At 47.5% G+C, this 23,927-nt stretch overlaps 1 protein-coding gene across 7 annotated transcripts in view; it reads right to left on the bottom strand.

The window, feature by feature from the left end:
• The window catches only part of LOC138516848 (zinc finger protein 638-like), a 1,099,812-nt gene that overhangs the window by 956,699 nt on the left and 119,186 nt on the right, over positions 1-23,927 (bottom strand). For all 7 annotated transcript variants that reach the window (XM_069632280.1, XM_069632282.1, XM_069632284.1 and 4 more), the window contains exon 4: positions 11,746-11,784. In XM_069632280.1, coding sequence (XP_069488381.1) covers positions 11,746-11,784 — 39 coding nt within the window. The remainder of the gene's footprint in view (positions 1-11,745; positions 11,785-23,927) is intronic.

Below are 23,927 nucleotides of genomic sequence, written 5' to 3'. Positions count from 1 at the left end.
ACAACCAGTTTACCTTCTTTTCCTCGCATCCCAGGACGTCTTGTGGTCGAATTGCCTGTGCCAAGCACCGCGGCAACCGGATAGTCACTTACCGCTGGACCGCGAATAAAAGGACCGCTCCTTTTATCTGAGAACTCCGCGGCTGGTTTCTTCCCTGGCAGTGCAACGGACTCCCGTCTTCCTCCCTGACGAGATCCTCTCTTCCCCCGGACGAAGCACCGACTTGCATCCGCTGCCAGGAACAACTGCCCCCGCTGGAGTATTCTCACCACTTTAAGGTACCGTGTCCGCCAGGCCTCCCTTTCTAAAGATTGCTACAAGGTAATAATAATCCCTTAACCTTCTGGACTGGGCTGGCCGCCTTGACCATCTAACTGGTCCCTTTCTTTGGTCCAACCCTTTCTGAACCTTTTCAAGACTTTTGTGCACTTCAACCGTTTGACCTTGGACACATTTCGTTCTTATCCTCTTAAAGTGGATCCGGCCTTCTGAACGCTAACTTCACGGTTTTACTTTGCCTTCCTCTCTTGTTGTGTTCTTGTGAAAGTGTTGGGATCTGTTTCAAATTATACTCTGCTTTTCTCTCCCTTTTTAAAATGAATTATTGTGCCATCTGCGTTAAGCGCTCACCGCTGTCTGAAAATAAGTGGGGCTTTACTTAAGAATCGTCTAATATTCTTTTAAGGGAGTGTATATCTTTTAGTGACCGTGTTTTTGAACTGCTTAACATATAATGCCTGTGTGTTTTACTAGATGTGGTTTTAAATATTTCTTTTGACCTATTGTGAATTCTCTGTATACTGCCTAACTCTTCGTGAGGGAAGTCTGACTGCTCAGCCACAGCTACCAAGTGAATCTGTGTGGTACAGACTGCTACCAAGTGGGTTTACTGGCAAAAACCTGTAGTCTTCTATCTTTTACAATGGTCCCAGAGGGAACTGCACAGGTTTCTGCCTATCAGGCTACCAGGGAGGTCACCTACTTTGAGAAATGTTTACTTACAAATGACGGGGCCAAGGGTCTTATTGGTAACCTCTATAGGATTCTGGAGGAGTTTGCCAGGAGTGTTGGGGAGGGTGTGGGCACGAGAGAAGAGCCGAACATATCCGGTGAAGGTGTCTGAAAATCGTTCCATTCTGGGAGGAATTGCAGAGGGGGCAAGGTCAGGTATTTGGGGAAGGAGGGAGCAGATCCCCGGAACAGGTGCTACTGGGCCTGCAGGTTGGAGGAACAACAGGAGAACCTCATAGCAGAGAAAGAGCAGGAGTGATATTGACACTTGCAGCTATGACACTAATTGGCCCGACCTTTCACGACTGGCTGCGCAGGCTGTGGGACACAGTCACTCTGGAGTGGGCAACATAGAGACTATAGGGTAATCTGGTGCCCGCAACACCTCAAGATCCTAGACCTGCAGTAAGCTCAACGAACTTGCCCAAGCGAGAGCGGCCCTGGAAAGAAGGGGAAAATCGCCCTGTGGGAGGGAGGGGGTGAGAAGGTCAGGGGAATTGTTCTTTTTTTAATCTTTATGTTCATGTTATAAACTCAATAAAGAGATGTCTGGAGAAAAAAGCACAATGGTAGGAAAATTAAATCACTGCCACCAGCCATTAATTATAGTAAGGAACATAAAAAAATGTTACATGAGAAGGTAGGCAAGGGGGGGAATACCAAGTAACCCTACAGCAATCCACAGAGGATGGTGTGTGCTGGGTTTACAAAGAGAAAACGGTAAGTAAAGTCAATTTCACTTTACTACTCTTGGAAACAGTTTATCCAAGAGAAGGTATTTAAACCTTAACAGAAATCCAAAGGACTTCTCTGTGACACTGCACTGAAGGTGCAGTGTGTCACAATGCAAAATTATGCCGCCTATGGAGTTTGTCAGACTCCAAAACCAAAAGAAACACCGCAAGAAGTCCAGCAAAAGAGCTTGGGGTCTCCACGGTAGAAGTGAATTAGCACAGCAATGAGAATTCTCCAACAGTAACTTGTTCCTTCTGACGCAAAGAATACATAGCATTACATATACAACCACAGGAGGTGGCAAGGCTCATCAGAAACAATTACTCTTACCTTCGGACCAGGTTCACCTTCAAGCAAACAGGTTGCGCAGCACTGCTTGGCCTACCCTGGACTCCTCCCTGCAATCCCCGTCGACTCAGACTCTCATGAAGGTGTGTGTAGACCTCCACGTAGCAGGCCTGCAGATGTCCAGCAGGAGCACACCAGACAGGAACGCCGTCGGAGCGATCGCTCTGGTGGAATGGGCTCTCGGACAGTCAGGCAGCGGTCAGTTTGCCAAACCGGTGACAATGCGCGATACAGCCAGAGAGCCACCTGGAATTGGAATCCTTGGACAAAGCTTTCTAATGGTGCATGTGACCACCAAAGTTCAAGAAACGTTGAGACTTCTTCTGGAAGCTCTTGCTGCATGCTACATGAACTTCAGAGCACGCACCGCATCTGAAGAGTACAAAGTCCCTTCAGCCAGCGAAGGTGGTGTCGGAAAAAACACAGGCAACACCAAAGGTTCATTGACGTGGAATTCCAATGGAATCTTTGGCATGAAGGAGGGGTATGTCTGCAGCACCACCGTTGTCTCGTGGAAAGTCAGATAATGCTTCTTGCATGACTGGGCCTGGATCTCACCTACCCTCCTGGCAAATGTGAGGGCCACGAGAAAAGCGGTCTTCCACAAAAGGAACTTGAGGAGCTTGATGCATAGGCTCGGAGACCCCCCCCCCCATGAGTCCCGACAGTACCACGTCGAGTTCCCACACCGGGGCAGGTGCCTTCACCGGCAGGAACAATCGAAACAGTCCTTTAAGGCACTCCTTGACTAGACAGTGTTACCAAAGAAGAGACCATCCCGGAGACCTGGTGTATGATATATGATGCTATAGGATATATGACATGGCATTTATAACGCGCCTATACACAAGTGTTTCAAGGCGCGATATAGCAGGAGATAGCCGCCAGATGTACTTTGATGGAGGCGTGCGCCAGCCCCACCTTAGCCAACTACAAGTACACCCCCCCCATGAGTCCCGACAGTACCACGTCGAGTTCCCACACCGGGGCAGGTGCCTTCACCGGCAGGAACAATCGAAACAGTCCTTTAAGGCACTCCTTGACTAGACAGTGTTACCAAAGAAGAGACCATCCCGGAGACCTGGTGTATGATATATGATGCTATAGGATATATGACATGGCATTTATAACGCGCCTATACACAAGTGTTTCAAGGCGCGATATAGCAGGAAATAGCCGCCAGATGTACTTTGATGGAGGCGTGCGCCAGCCCCACCTTAGCCAACTACAAGTACAGAGGGATCGGAGGGGCAGTGACCCTCAGAAGGTTGATCTGCGACTGGCACCATGTCGCAAAACACTTCCACTTGTGCACGTAACGAGTCAACAATGCTCTGGCCCTAGCAAGGACCTCCCTGCAGTCCGCCGGTAGCTCGTACCCACCGAATTTTAAGGCTGCAGGAGCCAGGCCTAACGGTTCAGCGATCCTGGGTTGTGGTGTAGGATTGTGCCTCCTTCTCTAGCAAGCCGATCCCTGACCACTGGCAGCTTGATTGAAGGAGACGTCAACAGGCTGAGAAGATCCGGGTACCACATCTGCCTCGGGCATCCCGGGGCAACGAGGATCATCCTGCACTGGCACCGTTTGAGTTGACTGACACGGTACCTTAAAGTGGTGAGCATCCCGCTGTTGCCTCTACTGCTACACGAACAGGCCTTCCCACGGGAAGGCGAACGCATCCCCAGGGTCCCGGCTGGTGGAACCTGCTGGTGAATCTCCGGCATTTGGAGTTTGTCGCCGACAAACAGATCAATCTGGGGTGTGCCCCACATGAGGAAGAGGCGGTCCACTTCATCCTGCCAAAGGTTCCACTCGTGGCAAGAGCGCAGCTCCCTGCTGAGTCGGCGATGGTGTTAGACTCCAACCAAGTGAAAAGGAATGAGAAACATGCTCCCTGGCGACAGCCCAGTGCCACAAGTCCTGCGCCTCGCTGGAGAGCGATGGGGATCTGGTGCCCCCTGCTTCCGGTTGCAGAACATTGTGGTGGTTTTGTCTGTTAAGACCCTCACCACCTTGCCCTTGAGGGATGGAAGGAACAACTTTAGGGACCTGAACACTGCTCGCAGTTCCAGGACATTGATGTGGAGATCCCTCTCCTCCGGCAGCCACAGGCCTCTGGCATGGAGACGTCCGGTGGGGGCTACCCAGCCCTCCAGGGAAGAGTCTGTGGTGACTGTCTCCTGGTACGCGGGACTATGGAAATCTGACTCCCATGCGATGTTGGAGCGCACGCCCCACCACCTGATCACTTGACAGAACCCGTCTAACACAATCCTGTCAGTGAAGCTTCAAGACACTTGGACACAACAAGCAGCCAGGATTTCCTGGAGGGGGGTCGCATCCGCAACCTGCAGAGTCTTACAGGTCCGATACAGAGACGACAGCATGCCAAGCAGCGACTTGATGGCCCACACTGTGGCGATCTTCAGTGCCAACAAGTTGCACCTTGACCAAAATGGCCTCAATCCTCTTTGCTGATGGGGCCGCCAGGCAGGAGACTGTTCAGCCTGTACCCCAGGAACAGAGCATCCTGCGATGGAACCAAGCAGGACTTTGGTTAATTCACAGAGAATCTCAGATCCGTCAGCAGCCTGTCCATTGGGTAGATGGCGATTTCCCTCAACTTGGCCCAGAATAGCCAGTCGTTGAAGTACAGGTACACATCGCTTGCAGACGTAGATGGGCCACCACTTGTGCAAGACACTTTGTAAGCACCCTGAGCGCCGACTTCAGTCCAAAGGGAAGGGCCTTGAATTGGAAGTGTGTTCCCTGTACAGCGAAGCGCAGGAACTGCTGATGCTCCTCATGAATGGGGACGTGGAAGTAAGCGTCCTTTAGATCCAGCAACGTTAGGCAGTCCCTTTCCTCCAGTTGGCCACAACATGACCATCCTGAATGTATGGGACTTGAACTTGTTTAGTTGTCGCAGCTCGAGAAAAGTATCTGAAGTAAACTCCAGCGCCCAGGAGTCGCTATGGAACGAGCTCTATCGCCCCTTTTCCTAACATGGCACGTACTTCCTGCAGAAGCTGAGGGATGTGTTGCTGCGGTCGGACCATCAGTGGTATCCACGGACACTCCAGCTGGAATTCTAGAGGGTCTGTGGGCGAGAGCGTCCAGCACCCATAGGTCGGTGGAGATCTTGTTCCACTTGCTGACGAAGCCTACCAGCCAGCAGGCCTCCCACTGGAGTGCATGGGTGGGGTCCCGACAAACTGGCCAGTTGAGTCCTGCTTCGGGGCCTTTGTGCCACCTTGGGAGTGACTACAGCGGCCACCTCTGAAAGCCTTGGAACGACCCAGTAGACCTCTGGGGTTGTGGAACATGAGGGTTGACGGTACGAGAACAATCCGCCACTGAAACCCTTTGACCTTCTTCCAGATTTGCCTCCTGAGGCAAGAAAGGAAGGGCAATGTTGATGTAGCGTGCCTAGGGCCAGTGCCGTCTGTCTTGCAATGATTCTGCAACAGCCTTCCCAAAGAGATTGTCTCTGAACGGCATGTCCAGGGCCCTCGTCTCAACATCATGCCGAAAGTTGGTGGCTTTCAACCAGCCACAACGACGGAGGCAGACACTGTGCCTCATCTGGCGGGACCCCATGTCCGTGATGTCCAGGGCCACAGTGATGGCATGGTCCGATGTGACTTCGCCCTCCTGGAGGATATCCAGCACCTCACCCAGCTTGTCTGGGAGGAATTCTAGCAACGGAGCCATCTTGTACCACAGCTCCCGATCTTACCTGGCCAGTATCGCAAGGGCATTCGCTGCCTTGACCGTTGTTGCCGCCAAGTATATCACCTTTCAGCCAATAGCATCCAACTTCTTCCCCTCTGTCCTTGTAGAACAGAGGCTTAAGACTATGGATTCAAGGACTTCTTCCTTGCAGCCACCGAGACAACAGAGTCCAGAGAGGGCTATGATCGCAGGTACTAGGGCGCAGACTCCGGCACTCAGTATCGCCAGCATGCTTAGAGTGGATTGGATGTCCGGCAACACGTCCCTGGGAGGTGGAGGGGGGGAGGGGGGAGTAGGCTTGCTGGGCCCCGTGCCTGTCGTCAGTCACCCCCTCGACGATTTCACCGCCATCCTCAGCATAGTTGTCGTTCCCCACGTCCTCCTTGACCGTGTGAACAGACACCATGTCCTCTTCGCCCAAAGAAGAAATATCTGTGCTCTGCACACTGTAGAGGCCTCCACTGCCCCCCACTTTAGCATCATGAGGGGTCTGAGCTAAGGGCTGACATCCTCTTCTCTGGTTTTTTCTCCACCGGTTTTGCCGAAGCCTCCCTCCTGGGAGGAAGGGCCACTCTGCGCGCCGTCAGGCCCCCTTGGCCGGGTCAGCCCCTTTAGCCTTTGCCAGGGTGGCAACCACCAGCTTAATCGTCGAGGATGATAGAGTCTGGGCCACCTGGGCCATCAAGAGTATTTGGGACACCTTACCCTGCGCCTTGGCCTTCTCTGGCTTCTCCCGCAGCTTCCCCGGTTTAACCGATTTCTTCTTCGATGAGGAGAGGGAGCGATGGCTTGAGATGGAGGCTGATGGAGACTATGAGGGCGCCCTGCTCCTTGTGGGACCCACTTGCGCAGCGACCGAAACGGACTTGCAGTGCTTGGCCTTGTCTTGGACCCCCACGGATGTGGTGACATCAGTACTTAGAAGCCCGCTCCGCAGACCTGCCGTTCCTGGGTGAAGCATGCCCATGCCTGCCACACGGGGTAGAGGCCGTGCCACTGAACCACACAACCAGTCTACTGTTACATCTCGCAATCCACTTCCTTGTGATCCAGATGGAGACAGAGGCACTGGGAGTGTTTGTCTTCCACACACACGTTCATCAATCCACAGCTGGAGCAGAGCTTGAAGAGAGAACTTCTGTCCTCCTCAGACATGATGCAGCGTAGGACCGATGGCCTTGTGGAATCTTCGATGAAAAATAGACCAGGCTTGCCCTGCAGGGGCATCGAAAGACACAGACAAACTGATCCCCGCTTGCCGGTCAAAAGAACGAAAGAGCACACTGGCTCTGTTCAACAGAATTTTTAATGAAAAAAACTCGAAAACGCAGAAAAGCTTGGCGCAAAACACAAGGACTCTACTTCAACATGCAGTATCAATCGGATGATGGCTGCCAGAGGAGGGGCTTAGGAAGAGGGCAGTCAGTGGCTGGGACAGTATGACCCAGAGCAGTGATTGGTTTATAGGAAAAAGGCAGTTTGTAAGTGAAAATGAAACTTTTCTTTTACCGAGGATTCCCGGGCGGACGATGGGGAATATTCATGAGCATGTGAATCTATGCCAGACCCCATGCTGGAGAAGTCGCATTTATCTGGCCCAAGGAAGGGAAAGGTTTGCAGATAGCAGCCTGAAACTTTGGGTGTGTTATTGCTGGGCTGTGCACAGATGATGCACGTCAAAGCTTACGCTGGCCAATATAAGTAGTACGAAATGTCTATTATACATAATTTGGGGGTGGATTGTTAGTGTGGTGGGCTGGATTGTGGCTGGAGTGTCAGTGGTATGGGTGGGAACGGGTAGTGCAGAGGTCATTTGTTGAATGATGTGCGTTCCCTGAATAGAGGACGTTTGCTGCTTTGTATGAAAAAAAAAACCTTAGAAAACATAAGACTACCGATTTTGGAAACATGTTTGTGCTAGTAATGCAGACGTTAATTTCTTCTGAGCATTCAATGCACACTTGGTATCGAGTTCTTTCCTTTTGTTAGAATGGTCACCAATTAGGTCGACACGTCTCCCAACTCCAGCAGCGGCTCAGTGAGCCTCGGCAGGGTCCCCATCCCTCCGTGCAGGAAACACCTGTAATGCAGGCCTGCTAGAACTGCAGGATGTTTGGGGGTGATGACCCTGGCCTTGGGTGCGTGTCTCCCTTGTTGGTGGAGACAGTGCCCAAGTGCAGCAGCTGTCCCAAGGAGCCCTGGCAGGATCCCCATCCTTTCCCACAGGGAAAAGCTGTACGGCAAGCCACCCAGAGGTCAAGGACAGTCGGGGGTGATGTCCCTGGCCGCCTGTCTCCCATGTGGGTTGACAGTCCCCAAGTCCAGCGACGGTCTCTGGGAGTCCCGGCAGGGTCCCCATTCCTTCCTAGAGGTGAAAGCTATAACGCAGCCCAGCCAGAGCTCCAGGCTGGGCAAGCCACATGGGTGAATGGGAGACGGGTGGCCAAGGACAACAACTTGACACCCTCGACCCCACCGCCCCCACCCACGACCATTTTGGAACTCTGGCTGGCCTGCGTTACACAGCTTCTCCCTCCGGGAAAGGACAGGGAATGTGCCGGGCCTCCCTGGAGCCACTGCTGTGCTTGGGGAGTGTCGACTGTGGACATCATCTCCCCTCCCCACCCATCCTGCAGCTCCGGGTGAGCTACGTTACACGATAAAGGTCTTATAGAGGTCTCTAAATGCAATGGTTCAAGGGCAAACTACAAGACATTTGTAGTGCCCACCGTTCTAAGCAATCCGGCTAGAGATGAAACATACATGTGCAGAGGAAGGGGAAAGTTAAGGAATATGGGCATGACAAGGTACGGGACGATTCTCTTTTACGCCATTCCCTTCATTGACTTCAATGGGACACCCTTTTTTTTGCTCGTTTCTGAAACACTTGATTTGTTTTTTTTTCTTTTTCAAACGAGGTAAAGCCCTCTGCTTCAATTCCCTTTTGCTCAGTGTTGAGGAATCCGACTAATCCCCAAGACTGTCAGTACCCATACCTTTTCTCTTGTGGAATTCCATTTTTTTGTCAATTGCACACAGCACCTTACAGTGCAGTGCAACATGGATGACATGCATTACTTAACGTAACAGCATTTCTGATGATTGTATCTGCTTAGATTCACATGCTGTGCATATGGTCCGACATCCAGTGGTAACCGCGGAGTATTGCATCTGGTTTTCGGGGACCGAAAGTGGACGTCGGCATAGGCGTGTCTTTAACACTATCCCTATCGTGACGTGTGTAGTACCCAAAATCCCTCACCACCTTATGTGGAGTGCCAAGTGGATACTTGATATCCCCCTTCTATCTGCTCCTGTGATTAGTCAGGAATTTCTAGTTATGGCTCTCAGCAGTGCACGTTTTCTACCGACTACTGTATTACCACAGACTGTATTCACAGTCCCGGTTATGCACAATAGGGGCACCCAATTACTAACTTCTTTCTCGCCATTTCTAGCATGGTTGTTCTTAGTTAGTCCTACCATTCTGGGAGGGGGAGGTCTGTGAGTTTTGCCTTTGGTGGGAACCCTTGGGTGTCAACCACTAGGCTCCAGTATGTCTGTGCAAGCAGGAAGTGAGGGAGGAGGTTTTCACTCCCCTGCCCTTTGTCTGCAGAGTGCCTGAATGGAAACAGCTCCCATTGGGGGTCTGGCTGTCCTGATTTGACAGTCACCTGCTTCTTTCCGTAGACTGCTGAGAGAAATTGCCGCAGAGTGCTGATACTGAATAAAAGGTGAGGTTCCTAAGGTGAAGGGCAAGTCTACCACTGGAAACTGAAGTAACCAAAGAAGGCAACTAGAGACGCCTGCCGACCCTTTCCAATACTTGAGCACTGCTGTCCTGTCCCAGTTTACCATGCGACAGGGACTCCTAAGTGGACTACTCCTCCTCTTTGACTAGTGGGAACAAGTCCCCAGACTAACTCCAAACTGAGCCATCTCTCGAGGTGCTTTGTCTATCCAGAGCTGCGGAAACGCAATACCAGCAGACCTCCAACCCAATTGAAGTGCAATGTCTTTGAAAGGCCGAATCCGTCAAAGTCTTTGCTGAGCTCCAGTTGAACCTCCAGAGACACAATCTGACTCAGCAGAGTGCTGGAGTCCAGGAATCAAAGAAGTTCGAGCAGGCGAATTATCCCAGAATCGGGGGGCAAGTAAATATCACTGTTCCCGTCCCCTCACTTCCCCAGTCCTCCATAGGGCAACGTGGTGCAAAGCCCCTTTTCTACCAACTGCCTTTGTACTTTAGTTATCAATTCTGGGTCAAGTATGTTAGCCTTGGGAATAGGATAGAGGAGTAGGTTTGACATTTTTTAAAACAGCACAAGCCCTTTGCATCGTTTTGAGAACACCTTTCCTGGAGAAACCTTTAATGAAACCTGTGACCTTTGGGCAGTAGGCCCCAGGCATCAAGTAAAAGGCCATTAGGATTGGGGTTGGTTATATTACTTTTAATCTTCATCTGATTACTTACCTGGTTAATCATTGATTGATGCATTGTAAGTGAGCCTACTGGTGAATGTATATATTTGAGATATTTATTTTATGTATTGGTCCGTTATAAAGCGTGCAATACAACAAATGGTGTTTCAAGGCACTATAAGACGAAAAAGGGAGATTGAGGGGGGAACAAGGATGAGAATAATAACTATCCTATTAGGCCTTGTGACATTCGGATTGTGCAAGTGCAGTAGCAAGAAGTGTAAAGGAGAGAAGAAGGGAGGGTAGGGTCTCTGGGGCCAGTTGGCCAAATTCCAGGGAAAGCAGGTAGTGAGAACCACATGACAAGTGCGTGGGGGGCCTAGTGTCCTGTAGGGCTCAGAAGGAACCAGGCAGCCAGTCAAATGCTGCAGACAGGGGGGTGGGGGGGGGGGTTTGGGGGGTATTAGCAGGGGGAGAGGTAAGGAAGAAGAGAAAAGGCGGGTCTTGAGGAGCTTCCGGAAATTAAGGTGATCCGGCTCAAGCCCAAGTGGAAGGGAGGTCATTCCAGTGCAAGGCTCCTGTGGAAGAGATCAAACCTCCCACTCTCTGCTTGGAGGAGCGTCTGATTAGAGCAAGGTGGTAGTAATGGGTTTCCCAGGCCCCGAAAAAGCCTTGTGGACGATGCAAAGGGCCTTGAACTTAATCCTTGCAGCAACCGGGAGTCAGTGGAGAGATTTTAGGGCTGGAGAGATGCGTTCCCTGGGCTTGAGGCCTAGGATAAATCTCAGTTCTATTCTGGTTTAGTTGGAGGGGGCGAAGGGAGGATGAAGGCAGATTAAGAGGGTGTTGCAGTAGTCCTGCCTAGAGCACCAGAGCTCTGGAGACAATGAGTTTTTGGGGGAAGGGTAGGGAGAGTGCATCTGAGGGGGTGCAGTTTAAGTGGGACCTCTTGGCAAGGTCTGTGATGCAAATAAATAGTTGTGTTCTTTTACACATTGACTGTCTTAGCTAATTATCAGGGGTTCTTCTGTGGGGTCTCACTGAGGCCCTAAACCACACTCACAGTCCAAGCCCTGACTGCTCTCCACAGCATCTTGATTGGATTTTTGGTTAAACTCTCCTTTCCCACTAGGGCTGATTACTGTAAATCCATCACAACAGACAACACTATTTAAGCAAAAGAATAGTACAACGAAACATGGAGATAAATAGATATGTAAACATGTTCAAAAATAGATTTCCTATGGGCGTAAGGAGTGAATAAATGCCTTTTACTTGCTGCACTTAACTTTTTGAAACATTGAAACGCCAATAAGCTATTCAAGCTAAATATTTACATTTCTTCATGTAAAATCAATTTCATCTTTTAAGATTCATTCTTTACCAAGCGTCATGCTAAATGTATTAAGTTATCAAAAGTAATTTAAAAAAAAACATGAAAAAAGTATCAATTCAACAGACATGTTAACTTTGCAAAGACAATGCATTTGTACCTCAACATGCCAGAAACCTCTTTGAACCAGACTGGGTAACTGTTGAAAGAAAAAGATGAGGCAGACTTTAAAAAAAACATCAAATATTAGAATGAGTTGTTTAAATGGGTAAATGCATTTTTGGCAACAGAAAATGAATTTACTACAACAGACACTGAAATTCAAAACAACCATTAGCACCCAGGAAATATTCCAGTGCTATAATATCAGACCGCCTGGTGTCATTGTTAGAGTGCTCATTTCTGTGGCAATTCCCTTAAACCTTTGAGACCCCCAGCTCTTTTGCTGGACTTTAGTACTTTTTGATTTTTATCCTGGAGCAATACCTTTTTCTCACCCGCTCATGTATTTTTATCAGATTTTGGTTTTTGGAGTCTGACAAACTCCCTAGACATCTACCTTTGTATGGTGACACAGCACCTTCTGTGCAGTGTCACAGTGAAGTTCTTTGGATTTCTCATAAGGTTTAAAAACCTTTTCTTGGGTAAAGAGTAGTAAAGTGAAATTGACTTTACTGATCTTTTTCGCCCATGTATGTTCAGAACACCCCCATCTTATGTGAAGTGCTGTGGGGGTTACTTAGCTGCCCTTTTCCTACTTACTCATGTAACATTGTTTGTATTACCCTCACTACTTTAAACTGCTACTGTCAGTGGTTTAATTTTCCTACCATTGTGCATTTCTACAGCAGGCTGAATCCTCAGCTGCAGAATAGCCCCCATGGGGGACCAGTGTGTCAAAATGGCCTGTTAATCTTTTTCCACCATTTGTTGTTTGTGAGGTCTTTCTTGGGTTTCATTATGTGCGCTAACCCAGGTTTAACTCTTTTGTTCATTTTGCCTTTGGCGAGATTCAGTACTGAAACCTGCCTCTAGCTCCAGTGCGTCTGGCAGGGCAGGAAGCTATGGAGTGCCCAAAAAACTGTCCTTAGTCACCTTGGTTACCTGAATGCACCCAGTGCCAATTGGCTGGGTGTCCTTGCAGGACAGCCACTATGCGCTGTGAGGGACAGCTAGGCTGTGTATGAACGGGAGAAACTGCATGAAAGGCAAGGCTTCTTGAACTGAAGGCAGAGTCGACCACTGGACGAAACATTAGATGAAGGAATCATGAAGAGGATTGATGCATCTTCCTGGACCGTTGAATTGCCCGGTGAAGCTCTGCTGCCGTGATGAAACTGCTTTTCCGAATCGACTAGAGAAGCTCAGGAGAGGAAGATATCTTCTGTTGGGTTGGTGGGACCAACTAACTCCCAAGACCAACTTTGCTGGAAGACCTTCCCCCAACTGGCTGTACTACTTTGCTGCTGCTGGAACCAAGTGCCAAGGGGGGCGGGGGGGTCGAGCAATCAAGTAGAGTGCATCGTCTTTAAGCCCGAGCAGAGCTCCAGGAAGATCCCGAGGATCCTCCCGAAGCAGGCCGGCTAAAGCTCGAGTCACCTCACCAGAGTGCTGGACTCAAGGAAGCCCATTAAGAGTCCAAGATCCACGGTGGTGCCATTTGCCGGTAGCTGAAACCGCAAAGTGCCAGAAAACTGAAAAGAGCCCGTAGCTGCTGCCGATCTTCAAACTACAGTGCAGGAATCCTTCAGACATCCTCTCTTGTCCACACGACCGAGGCCCAAGAACCAAAGATCTGCAACCATAAAAGCAACCAGCTGGATCCTCTTCAAACCTAAGGTACTGTGCTGACTATGGGGTACTTACCTCTTGTCTGCAGCTTTCATTTTCTCACTTGAGACTTGCAGCAGCTGCTTTTTGCAGATTTGATCTCAGATCTGACTTTCACAAGCCTGACAGCTAGTGAAGCAACAGTGATTTTCTACAAACTGTCTAACTTTGTGCCATATAAGAAGTGCCTCAGCTCCATAGATATTGTTCAAATTGACTTTGGCTGTCCTGATTCCCTGCAGACTCTTCTGACCCATTGACTGCGATTCTAACTGTCCCTCATGGGTGGTAACTGTTTGAAACTTTTATTGCTGGGAAAGATCCCATATAGACTTACTGGGAGATTTAAAAAGTGCTCATATGGTCCGAGAACCGGTTCACCTTTTTCCTTCCCTTAACCTTTCCACAACCTCAGAATTTTACCAAGTGCAAAAAATTATATATAAATGCCAATACTGTCCTAGTAATTGAAATCGCCTCAGGGTGTAGGAAGTGTGCATGAAGAATCTCTAAAGAGCATATACTTGCTTATCTTGATTCTGAGAACGTGTTATGAAGTATATTTTTATTGTTGCACATCAGCCTTTTTAAAGAATGCATATTTAAAACAGACAATTATTTTTCTAGAAAACCTTGAGTACAAGTTATTTGGAAACTTGCATGTGTGGATTTCGATGCTACAGCTGTACATCTCACATTTACCCCTCTTGAGATATGTCTGGTTGCTCACTCTACCAACTTGTGTAGTACATACCTAAAACAATAGGTTGGTTACCTAATACCAAGAGGATAAGACTGGTGTAGTCTCCCACAGGGTTACTGTATACAATCTTGCCAAACAGACGTGTCGTGTCCCCTGTATACAGTTTAGCCCAACCCAATACCTAATCACGACCAAGCTCGAATAGTGACATTATTCAGATACCTTTTTCAAGAGAGTAATCGCCAACTTCTAACTGCACTCAGGAATATATTCCACTGCACAGCTATAATACAGTAAGCTCCTGTAGATCCCTTCCCCATAGATTCTTAACAAACTATTAGAATAAACAAAGGCCTTAACCTTCCTCTAAACCCCGATCGCCAGACTTCGCTCATGCAGTGAGTAGAATGGTACAATTTCGTCAGACTGCAGGTAAGGTAATTTAATTTCCCTCATTGACCTTCTACCGCTAACTAAAAGCTGTGTGGCACAGTGGTCCCAGGTATCTGCAAGAGCCCTTCTTTATCCATAACTAACTGGTCGGTTGCTTCATCTTGATTCAATTGCATGGTCATTAATCTGCAGGCACATGACTGCGCATGCATGCATGCATGCTGAATGGGGGGTGGGGGTATTGCAGAGTCCTAATCTGCAGATGGCGATTCAGACACCGTTCCCAGCTTCCATCCCTCCTGTGCCCTGGCCACACAAAAGGGCCTCACATGCATGGAGGCCAGCTATCTTACAGCTTCCAACCCTGGGTGTTACATACAAGCCTGACTGTACTTGCAAACCCAGACTGCCATAGGACTCTGCTTGCACACCCCACCCCCCTTCTTGATTATTCGCCCCATAGAATACAACTGAGTCCATCCAAAAATGAAGACTAGTTGTAGATTCTATCAAAGCTCAAGACCTCGAGACTCCCCTCTACCTCAAACTATCTTCACAATGTCTTCCTATCCACCACTACTGCTCCCTCTTCCTTTAACCTCTTTGACTACGTTTGCCAGAAGGGACACCCACACAGAGATTTAAGGACATAAGATTTCAGGGCAAGTAACCAAGTGCAGAAGACACAATGACACAGCAACACAAAAGATAAGCCCCATCTGAGCTCCAGGTATGTATAAACGCTCCACGTCAGTGGACATATGCCAGAGACAGAGCTACCCATCCACAACCATTAGACTGCAGCTACATCTACGACAATTCAGTCTAGCCGGACAATAACGTTTTCAAGTCTACTTGTTAGGCAAGACTGTATGTAGCAACCCTGAAGACTACACCAGCCTTACCCTGTTGGCAATAGGTAATCCAACCTTGGTATATTCCTGTACTACACAATTGGTAGAGCGATTGAGCAGCTAGGCTTAACTCAAGAGGGGTCAATGTGAGCTGTAGAAATGCAACAGAGATTCACAATGACATGTATTCAAATAACACTTACACTCAAGGAAGGAGGTTTCTTCATTAAAATTATGTTTTATTAATTTAACAGTCAGTTTTAAAATAAGCCTTCTTTAGAAGGGGAGCAGTTGGCAACAAAATACACTTCAAAAATACACTCCTTCAGTTTAAGTAAGTAGATACCGTTTTGGGATGTCACACACACACTTCCTACACCCTGAGGTGACTTCAATAACTGGAACATTGGACAATGACGTATAACTTTACACTTAATTGCGATACTGGAGTTGTGGGAAAAGGGAAAGGTTCGGAAGTAAACAATGGTTAACAAGTTTCTCCAGACAAGTAAGTACTATGCAATCCCCAATTAAATATAGGTTATCCCTTTCCCAGCTATACAATTAAGGTATGTATGACGTTTTGAGGGACTGATGAAAACAGAGTCAGAGGGTAAGAAGCCTACCAGGAGCCAGGACAGCCAATGTCAGTTGAGCAAAGTCTAAGTGAGCTAAGGCGCTTCTTAAAGCTAGCACAAAATTCTTGCACAATGTTAAAGAGTTTTGTAGCAAAAATAATCACTGTTGGGCCACAAGCTGGGAGGCTTGTGAGAAGCAAAGCTGCAAGCAATTCTGCAAAAGGCAGCAAATGCAAGTCTCCAGTGAGAACAAGCTACTGATGGGGAGGAGCTAGCGCTTCAAGCTAGTGCCTTCCTGCTCCCCTCAAGCGCTTTACAAATGTGGCAAGACTACTATAGCACCGAGCAAGCTTTTTTCATGCAAAAATAAATCACAGAGGCGTGGCCAGTCACTAAACAAAGATAGTTGGGATTGAAATATAAGGTGCAAACAACTATGTAGATGGATATATTTGTAAAACTGTTCAATTGTAGCTGCCTTTGCTGAAAGCACAGTGATTTCAGGCTGAGCTTAATATAGAGTGCAGTGCCGATTATGCAAAAAAAACGAGGCGACCGAATCCTTGAAACATCTGGTGATGGAATGCACTAGCATGGAAACACAGAGAAACCAGTACCTCCCCTCGTTAGAGGACAACCTATGGATCTTCGATACGAATGAGCTATGGAATAGATTGATCTCCGGGGAAAACAACAAGTGGTCACAAGCCCTAGCAAAACTAATTGAAATGGCGTTTGACCAGATCAGACAATCTGACAGTAATAAGGAGCAAATCAATTAACCCATTTCTAGCCACTGGAGACCTGGGGGAGGTTCTGTAGAAACCCATAGAAACCTGAGACACCAATTTTACACGGTGAAGGATGAAAGCGTGCACCTTCGTCCATGACCATCAGTTATTTTTGACAAAACTCAGTTTTCACCGAGTAATAGTTCCAAAAAAAAAAAAAAAAAATATAGACTACAGGCAGGCTGGTAGAGAGCACGAGGTACCTCAGCAGCTATTCCTGTCAGTCACAAGACAATGGAGACTAAAAAAGATTGAGCATGACAGAGTACTAGGAAAACAAGGGTTTATGAGAAATACTGGCCCAGATAATATATAATTTTATGGAGTTAAGTGTTGAGATAATGGCGGGAAGATGTGTTATGTATGAATATTTAGAACAGTAAATTATGCTAAACAAAAACGACAAAGTATTCCTGCATATGCAGCATAATGTTATGTAGCTTGTCCCAAACGGAACCTGGCCATGCAACACAGGAGATTCGGCAGCATCCCTTCTATGGCAAGAACAGTTTTGAAGGACTCTGCCATTTCCCCCAATCCTCATGATCTGTAACAATTAAAGTTATCGTATCGCTTGCTCATGACTAATTCCGTAGAGGGGTGCATTTACTATGGTTTAAACGCGATTATGGGTCCCCTGTATTTAAGGAGCGCCTTGTAAGTGGGGGGGGGTTCACTTTCACTACACAAGAGGTAGGAACCCCTAGTTACACAGTACCTTGAGTCTGAAGGTGATCCAGCTGGTTTCTGTTCCCGTTGTAGTCCTGCAGATCCTGTTCCTCAGTCGTGGGGACTCTTGCACTACGGTTTAAAGGTCGGCGGCAGAAATGGCCACAATTCAGATTGCCAATTCGTGGTTTCAGCTACTCGAAAATAGCACCACTGCTGTTGGACACCTTGAGCACTTTCCTTGCTTCTGGGGTCCAGCACTCTGTTGAGGTGGCTCAGGCTTAATTATTCCTGCTTTGGGGGGGGTCCAGAGGATCTTCCTGGTGCTTGGGTCCGGCTTAAAAAGATGCACTCGATTCTGGTGTTCCTGTCCCCTAGCACTCAGCTCCAACAGCAGCAAAGAAGTACAGCCAGCTGGGAGAGGGATTCCAGTCAAGTTAGTCTTGGGGTCAGTTGGTTCCACCAACCCAAGGGATTAAGTCATCCGTTCCGGGATTCTCTAGTCGATGCGAAAATTGGAGCTTCAGTACTCCAGCAGGGCGTCACCGGGCAAACCAATGGTCCAGGAGGGTGCAGCAAGCGTCTCTTCCAGTTTCTTCTTCGGTACCTTCGTCCAGTGGTCGACTCTGCCTTCCTTGCAAAAGGCCTTTAATGCAAGTTTCTCCCATTCATTCGCAGCCTAGCTGTCTCACAGCAGCGTGGCTTTCCTCCAAGGCCAGCCAGCCACCTTTGGGTGCATTCCTGAGACTAAGAACAGGGAGTTTCGCGAACCTCCCTCGCTTCCTGCCATGCCAGACAAGCAGGAGCCAGAGGCGGGCTTCACCAGTGAATCCCGCCAAAGACAAAACTAACAAAGGGACCAAACCTGGTTTGGCACATAGAGTAAATCTCAAGAAGGACATTACAAACAAGAAATGGTGAAAAAACACGACCAGGGACATTTTGCTGCAGCGGAGGATTCAGCCTGGGGTAAAAACACACAATGGTGGGCAAATAAAACCACTCCCACCAGCCATTAAATATAGTACAGGTAACAAAAAATGTTACATGAGAAGGTAGACAAAGGGGATACTAAGTAACCACTCTGTAAGATAGTGTGTGCTAGGTCTACAAAGAGGATAGTTAAGTAAAGTCAATTTCACTTTACTACTCTTGAACAGTAGTTTATCCAAGATAAGATATTTAAACTTCCTCTGACACTGCACTGAAGGTGCAGTGTCACAATACGAAATGATGATGATATATGGCATTTGTAACGCGCCTATACACAAGTGTTTCAAGGCGCGACGAGGCAGGGAGGGGGGAACAAGGGGAAGACAGACAGCGATCCTACTAGGCCAGGTGTCATTCAGACCGCGCAAGTGCAGGGGGAGGGTGAAGGGAAAAGTGCAAGGGGAAGGGGATGGGGGAAGTGCAGTACAAATAAATAGAATAAAGTAAATAAATAGGGCCAGCTGGTGGCAAGTGCAAGCTAAGTGCAGGTTAAAAGGGGGGGCCTGTAGGGATACAGAAACGGTCCCTCAGTGCAGCGGTTGCCAGGGAGACAGTGCAAGAGGAGAGTGGCAGGGCCCAGGACCGAGGTCGGTGAGAGTGGCCCAGTTGCAGATTCAGTCGAGAATTTAGAAGGGGAGAGGGAGAGAGAAAGCAGAAGCAAAGAGGAAGGTTTTGAGGTGCTTCCTGAACCGGAGATGGTTCTCCTCAAGTTTCAGGGAGGCAGGAAGGCTGTTCAAGAGGGAGGCCCCTGCAACGGCGAGAGATCTACCCCCAGCTCGTTGCTTCGAGAAGCAGCTGACCCTGAGGGATTGCCTATGAAGCTTCAGACTCCAAAACCAAAAGAATCAGAGTTCAAATCACAGAAAAAATATGAGTGAGAAAAAGGTCTCACTCTTTCCACAATAAAAATTAAAAGCCCAGCAAATGAGTTGGGGGGTCTCCAAGGTAGAAGGGAACTAGCATAGAAATTTGAATTTTCCCTAACACGACTCACAACACCTCTGCCATTGGAATAGAGACAACCTACAACATTTTCGGTTTAGCAGAACACATACGAGTCTCTAGCAGTCGCACACACTAGTACCCAGTCAGCACTCACCCACATGCCTGACCGCTTGGGATGCTTACCGGAGCCTAGCCAGCATATCCAATCCCTAATCTTGGCCATATGCACACACATTTAAAACTATGAGAACTTCCCAAACTCTGGACTGCGGCCCTAGAGGGCGTTCCCACCACTAGAGCGCTGAGCCTATAGTAATGGTAAATGCACTATATAAATGAATATTGCAGTTACAGGATGCAATATACTAATTAGATTTAACACAACATGAGCAATTTCGCAATGCAGAGCAGTTAATCTTACACAGTAATCTTTCAGTTGTAAGGGTTTAATAAAACCAAACTATGGACTTTGCTAAACTTACCGTAATGCTCCAAACGCAAGGATGTCAGGATATACTGAACTGATGACCCAAATAAGAGGGGGACATGTTTAGTTTGTTTATTTGTAAAGCGTGGCCAAACCCTCAGGTAGCTGGGCGCATTGAACTTGTGGACAACATAGTTACATACCGTTGCGCGACATTCAATGGTACATAGAAGAATAGAGTAGCTGACAGGATACAGGTGCAATAGATAGCATAGGACCAGGTTACAGAGTGGTCCAGTTCAATTATAGGCTAAAATGTGCAGTAGAGGTGGAACAGAGTCTGGTCTGTGAGTAGGCGGTTAACATTTTGTTAGGCAGAGAGCCACGATTTCACCATGGCTCTGAAGGGCCAGAAGGAGGCTTCCGATTTGATTGATAGAGGGAGTGTGTTCCAACATTGGGAAGCTAGAACCCCCTGCAGTTCTTAGATTGAATTTGGGAATCTTCAGTTGGTGCAGGTACGGTGTTCTGGTGGGTCTGGACGTGTCATGTCTAGAGAATTTGTCAGACAGGTAACGTGGGGCAGTCAGTGACAGGCATGTGTGTATAATTACAAGGGTTCTTAGTTTGATTCTGTCTCAGATAGGCAGTCAGTGGACTTCCTTACTGGCCATGGAGATATGGGCCTTACGTGGGAGGTTGAGAGCGCATCTAAGGGCGTTAATTTGCAAAATCTTGAGATTTTTGGTAGTAATGCCAGGAAGAGTGTATTACAATAGTCTAGCTTGGATAATATCAACGCTCTGGATAAGGTGAGGTGGTAGATGCAATGGTGGCATTTGATTTTTCAGCGATAGGGTGGAGTCGAGGTACACACCTAGTGTTGTGACCTCTTTGGAGACTTTTAGAATGTTACCATCAATGGTGAAAGATTGGTACATGGTGTCCAATTTATTAAGGCGAGCCTATGATGAGCAGTTAGATCTTGTCATTGTTCAGACAGAGGCTGTGTGTGGCCATCCAGGCTTGAATTTCTAGGTACATTTCGTGGAGTTTTGCAGCCCAGTTAGTGTGACGAGGACCTGGGTGTCGTTTGCGTAATTCGTGTAGCTGACACCCAGATCAAGATGGTCAAAGAGAAGCTTGGTGAAGATGTTGTAAAGAGATGCAGGAACCTTGGGGAACTCCACAATGGATTGGGACAGGGTCAGCAGCAGCTGAAGGGGCGAAAACCCTAGTCGACCTATCAGACAAAAATTACTGAATCCATTTGGTAGCATTCTGGGAGAAAGCGGCAGCCGAAGAGAGGTGTTGTGTGAGGACCTGGTGGTCAACCAGGTCGAAGGCAGCAGATAGATCCAACAGGATCTAAATGGCCATGTTATGTGTCATCGAAAAGAACCTAAAGTGTAGGGATTTTCGCTTCGATAGATCGGTTGATGAGATTTTAAATATATCAGCTGATGAGGTGGCAGTGCACTCATTATATGCTTGAAAATGTTACAAGTATTTATATACTGATGGGAAATCATTGATTTTAATTTTTTGTATATGGCATACTCAAATGGAGGAGGTGACAATGTGTGGGTATGTATAAATTACGTTTATCATAGTATTTAAACAGCGAATAAGGTTTTGCGTAAAGAACCGTTGTGTGATCTGGTATAGTGAAATTGGTTTTTATGGTATAATGTTTTAAGAAGATAGTAACGTGATAAAGTAAAATTTTAATTGTTGTAAAGATCATTTTGTATCGAAAAACAATAAAATAAAAAAAAAATACAAAAAAAATAGCCAGATTGCCCTGGTCTTTGTCCATTTGGATTTTTAGATCCAGGAGGGCTGTTTCGGTCCCGTGTCTAGGTCTAAAGCCGGATTGTCGCAAGCCTAGAAGGTTGTCTTCCAAATGTTGTATTTGGAGGTATGCCACTATCAAGTATTTTGAGGAGAAAAGGGACCGTTGTGATGGGTCTATAATTTGTGGGAGTGTTGGGGTCTAGATTGGGTTTTTAAGAAGGGGAAGACCCAGGCTTCTTTGAGGTTGTTGGCAACAACAGTTCTCAAAAAGACGAATTAATCAGAAGTGATGAATGGGGCTAGATCTTTGGCTCCATCCTTGATGACTGAGGCCGGACACTGGTCGCCTTTGCAGTTAGAGGGTTTGAGGCTGGCAATTATCTTTACAACTTCATCCTCATTGACTGGGGAAAAGTGGAAAAGGGGGCAGTCAGGATTGGTACGGCTCTTATTGCTACTGAGGTGGTCTTTAGCAGCAAGGTTGGCTTTTTTTTTAGACTATTTTGGCTTGTAGAAGGGCAATTTTATTTGAAAGGGCAAGTTGGATATTATTGCACCAGGCTTTATCCTTGATGCAGTCCTCAGTGGGTGGCAATGGTGATTCGAGCTCTCTTAGAATAGAGAATTGTTCTATCGGCCCAGATTTGGCATTGTGTATTCTCAGGTTATAAATCTCTTTAGCATTTAAGATAGCGGATTTGTAGGTGGAGGCTGCCAAAGATAATTTATCTTTGGTAGTAGTAGAGGGAGCTTTTCTCCAGTTACTTTCTGCTGCTCTTTTAATGTTGCAGAGAACCATTTGTTGGTGTGGGCGATAGGTTTAGCCTTATCCGTTTGACGGCCTGTTTTAAAGATCTACCAAGGCAGATGGGTTGTCATTCCGTGTAGGGAGGTTAACCTTAGTGATGGGCATGAGGAGCGGTCTGAGGTTTTCTATGGTGATGTTACGATTGTTTCTTGAAGTTATTTGCGGTGTCCTGGTAGGCAGTGCTGTTTTAGGTTTGTTTTGGGTATCGAGAAGGTGATGGTCTGTCCACGCGCAGGGGGTGATGTCTGTCAATGAGAGGTTGCAATTAGAATCCGCTAGCCAATCTAAAGATCTTCCTTTAGTATGTGTGGGTTTGTTGATGTGTCGAGTTAGGCCTAAATGAGTAAAGGTGTCGTTGAGAGAGGTAGCATGACTCATCTGGGTCATTGAGTCCCAGATTGAAGTCACCCATGGTAATTTGTGATTTAGGTTTGGTGTTGGTGGTAAGCAGAAGAGAGCTATCCTCTTTGAAGGTGGACAGGGCGCCTGGAGGTCAATATATAATGTGTAGGACAATGGTTTGGGTGTTAGATAGAGGAAGTTTGATGGAAAGGAGTTCGGCTGGGTGGAAGGTAGTATTAGTGGCTTCTCCCCCCTCCAATTCCAGTTTTTCTGTCCGCGTGGAAGATATTGTAGTTGTCGAGGATGGCTAAGGCTAATGTATGACCAGCTGCTTGCTGGAGCCATGATTCAGTGATTGCGATGAAGTCTAGGTGGTTGGCAGTGATGAGGTCTGCAACATCGGTGGCGTGGGCTACCAATGAGCGTGCATTGATGAGCACCATTAATGAGGTGGAAATTGGGGTAGCATTTGTGGGTGGTGGGGTGTTGTGCAGTCCTGGTTTACTGGTGATTCGGTGTGTGTTGTCTGCAATGAGTGGATCTTGGTCTGTTTGGTGATCATTGTATAGGACTTGTGCCTCAGGCTGGTGAGATAGCCAAGTCTGGCATGCTCAGATGAGTAGGGCAAGCTATGTCCAAGTTAACAGTAGTGGGTATGTTGAGGCGTGTGCCTAAGCGTACGTTTCTTAGAGGTGTGAGGCATGGAATGAGAGGTGTAGGCGGGCAAGCGAATCAGTTTATCCAATCTACTGGCGATAGGAGTTCAGGATAACGTGGAAGAGTCATGTTGTTGCAGTTCCGTGTACAGTTGTTGGCATCATTATAAGCAGTCTAAAGTTGATCGTGCTGACCTGTACAAGCAACTGATTTCTGGAACTAAAAGCGGACTTTGAGCTAATTTGTTTATTGCTCAGTGGCCCTCATCTTGGTGAGCCAGTGATGGCTACAGTCTGGCCCTTTGGCTTGAGCTACTCTCTCTCTCGACTGACTTGAATTGTGGTTCCCGGGGGTGTTCAACCTACCAGTGCTTTGAGATCATATCAATGATACATAAGGCGCTATACAAATGCCAAGTAACATAACATTATTTAGCGGAACCGCCTTCCACTGCTTTCAAATTTCAGGAGGATTTTTTTTCCCCTGCCTTTACAAAGCCAACTTTGAGGTTTGCTACTCAATGTCTCAAAGTCCAAATCAAGTCCCTCAACAAGA

This window comes from Ambystoma mexicanum, chromosome 6q, assembly GCF_040938575.1.
Source record: "Ambystoma mexicanum isolate Mex_15411 chromosome 6q, UKY_AmexF1_1, whole genome shotgun sequence".
NCBI lineage: Eukaryota > Metazoa > Chordata > Amphibia > Caudata > Ambystomatidae > Ambystoma > Ambystoma mexicanum.
The sequence above is the reverse complement of the archived record's forward strand: the minus strand, read 5'-3'. Positions and strand labels throughout refer to the sequence as shown.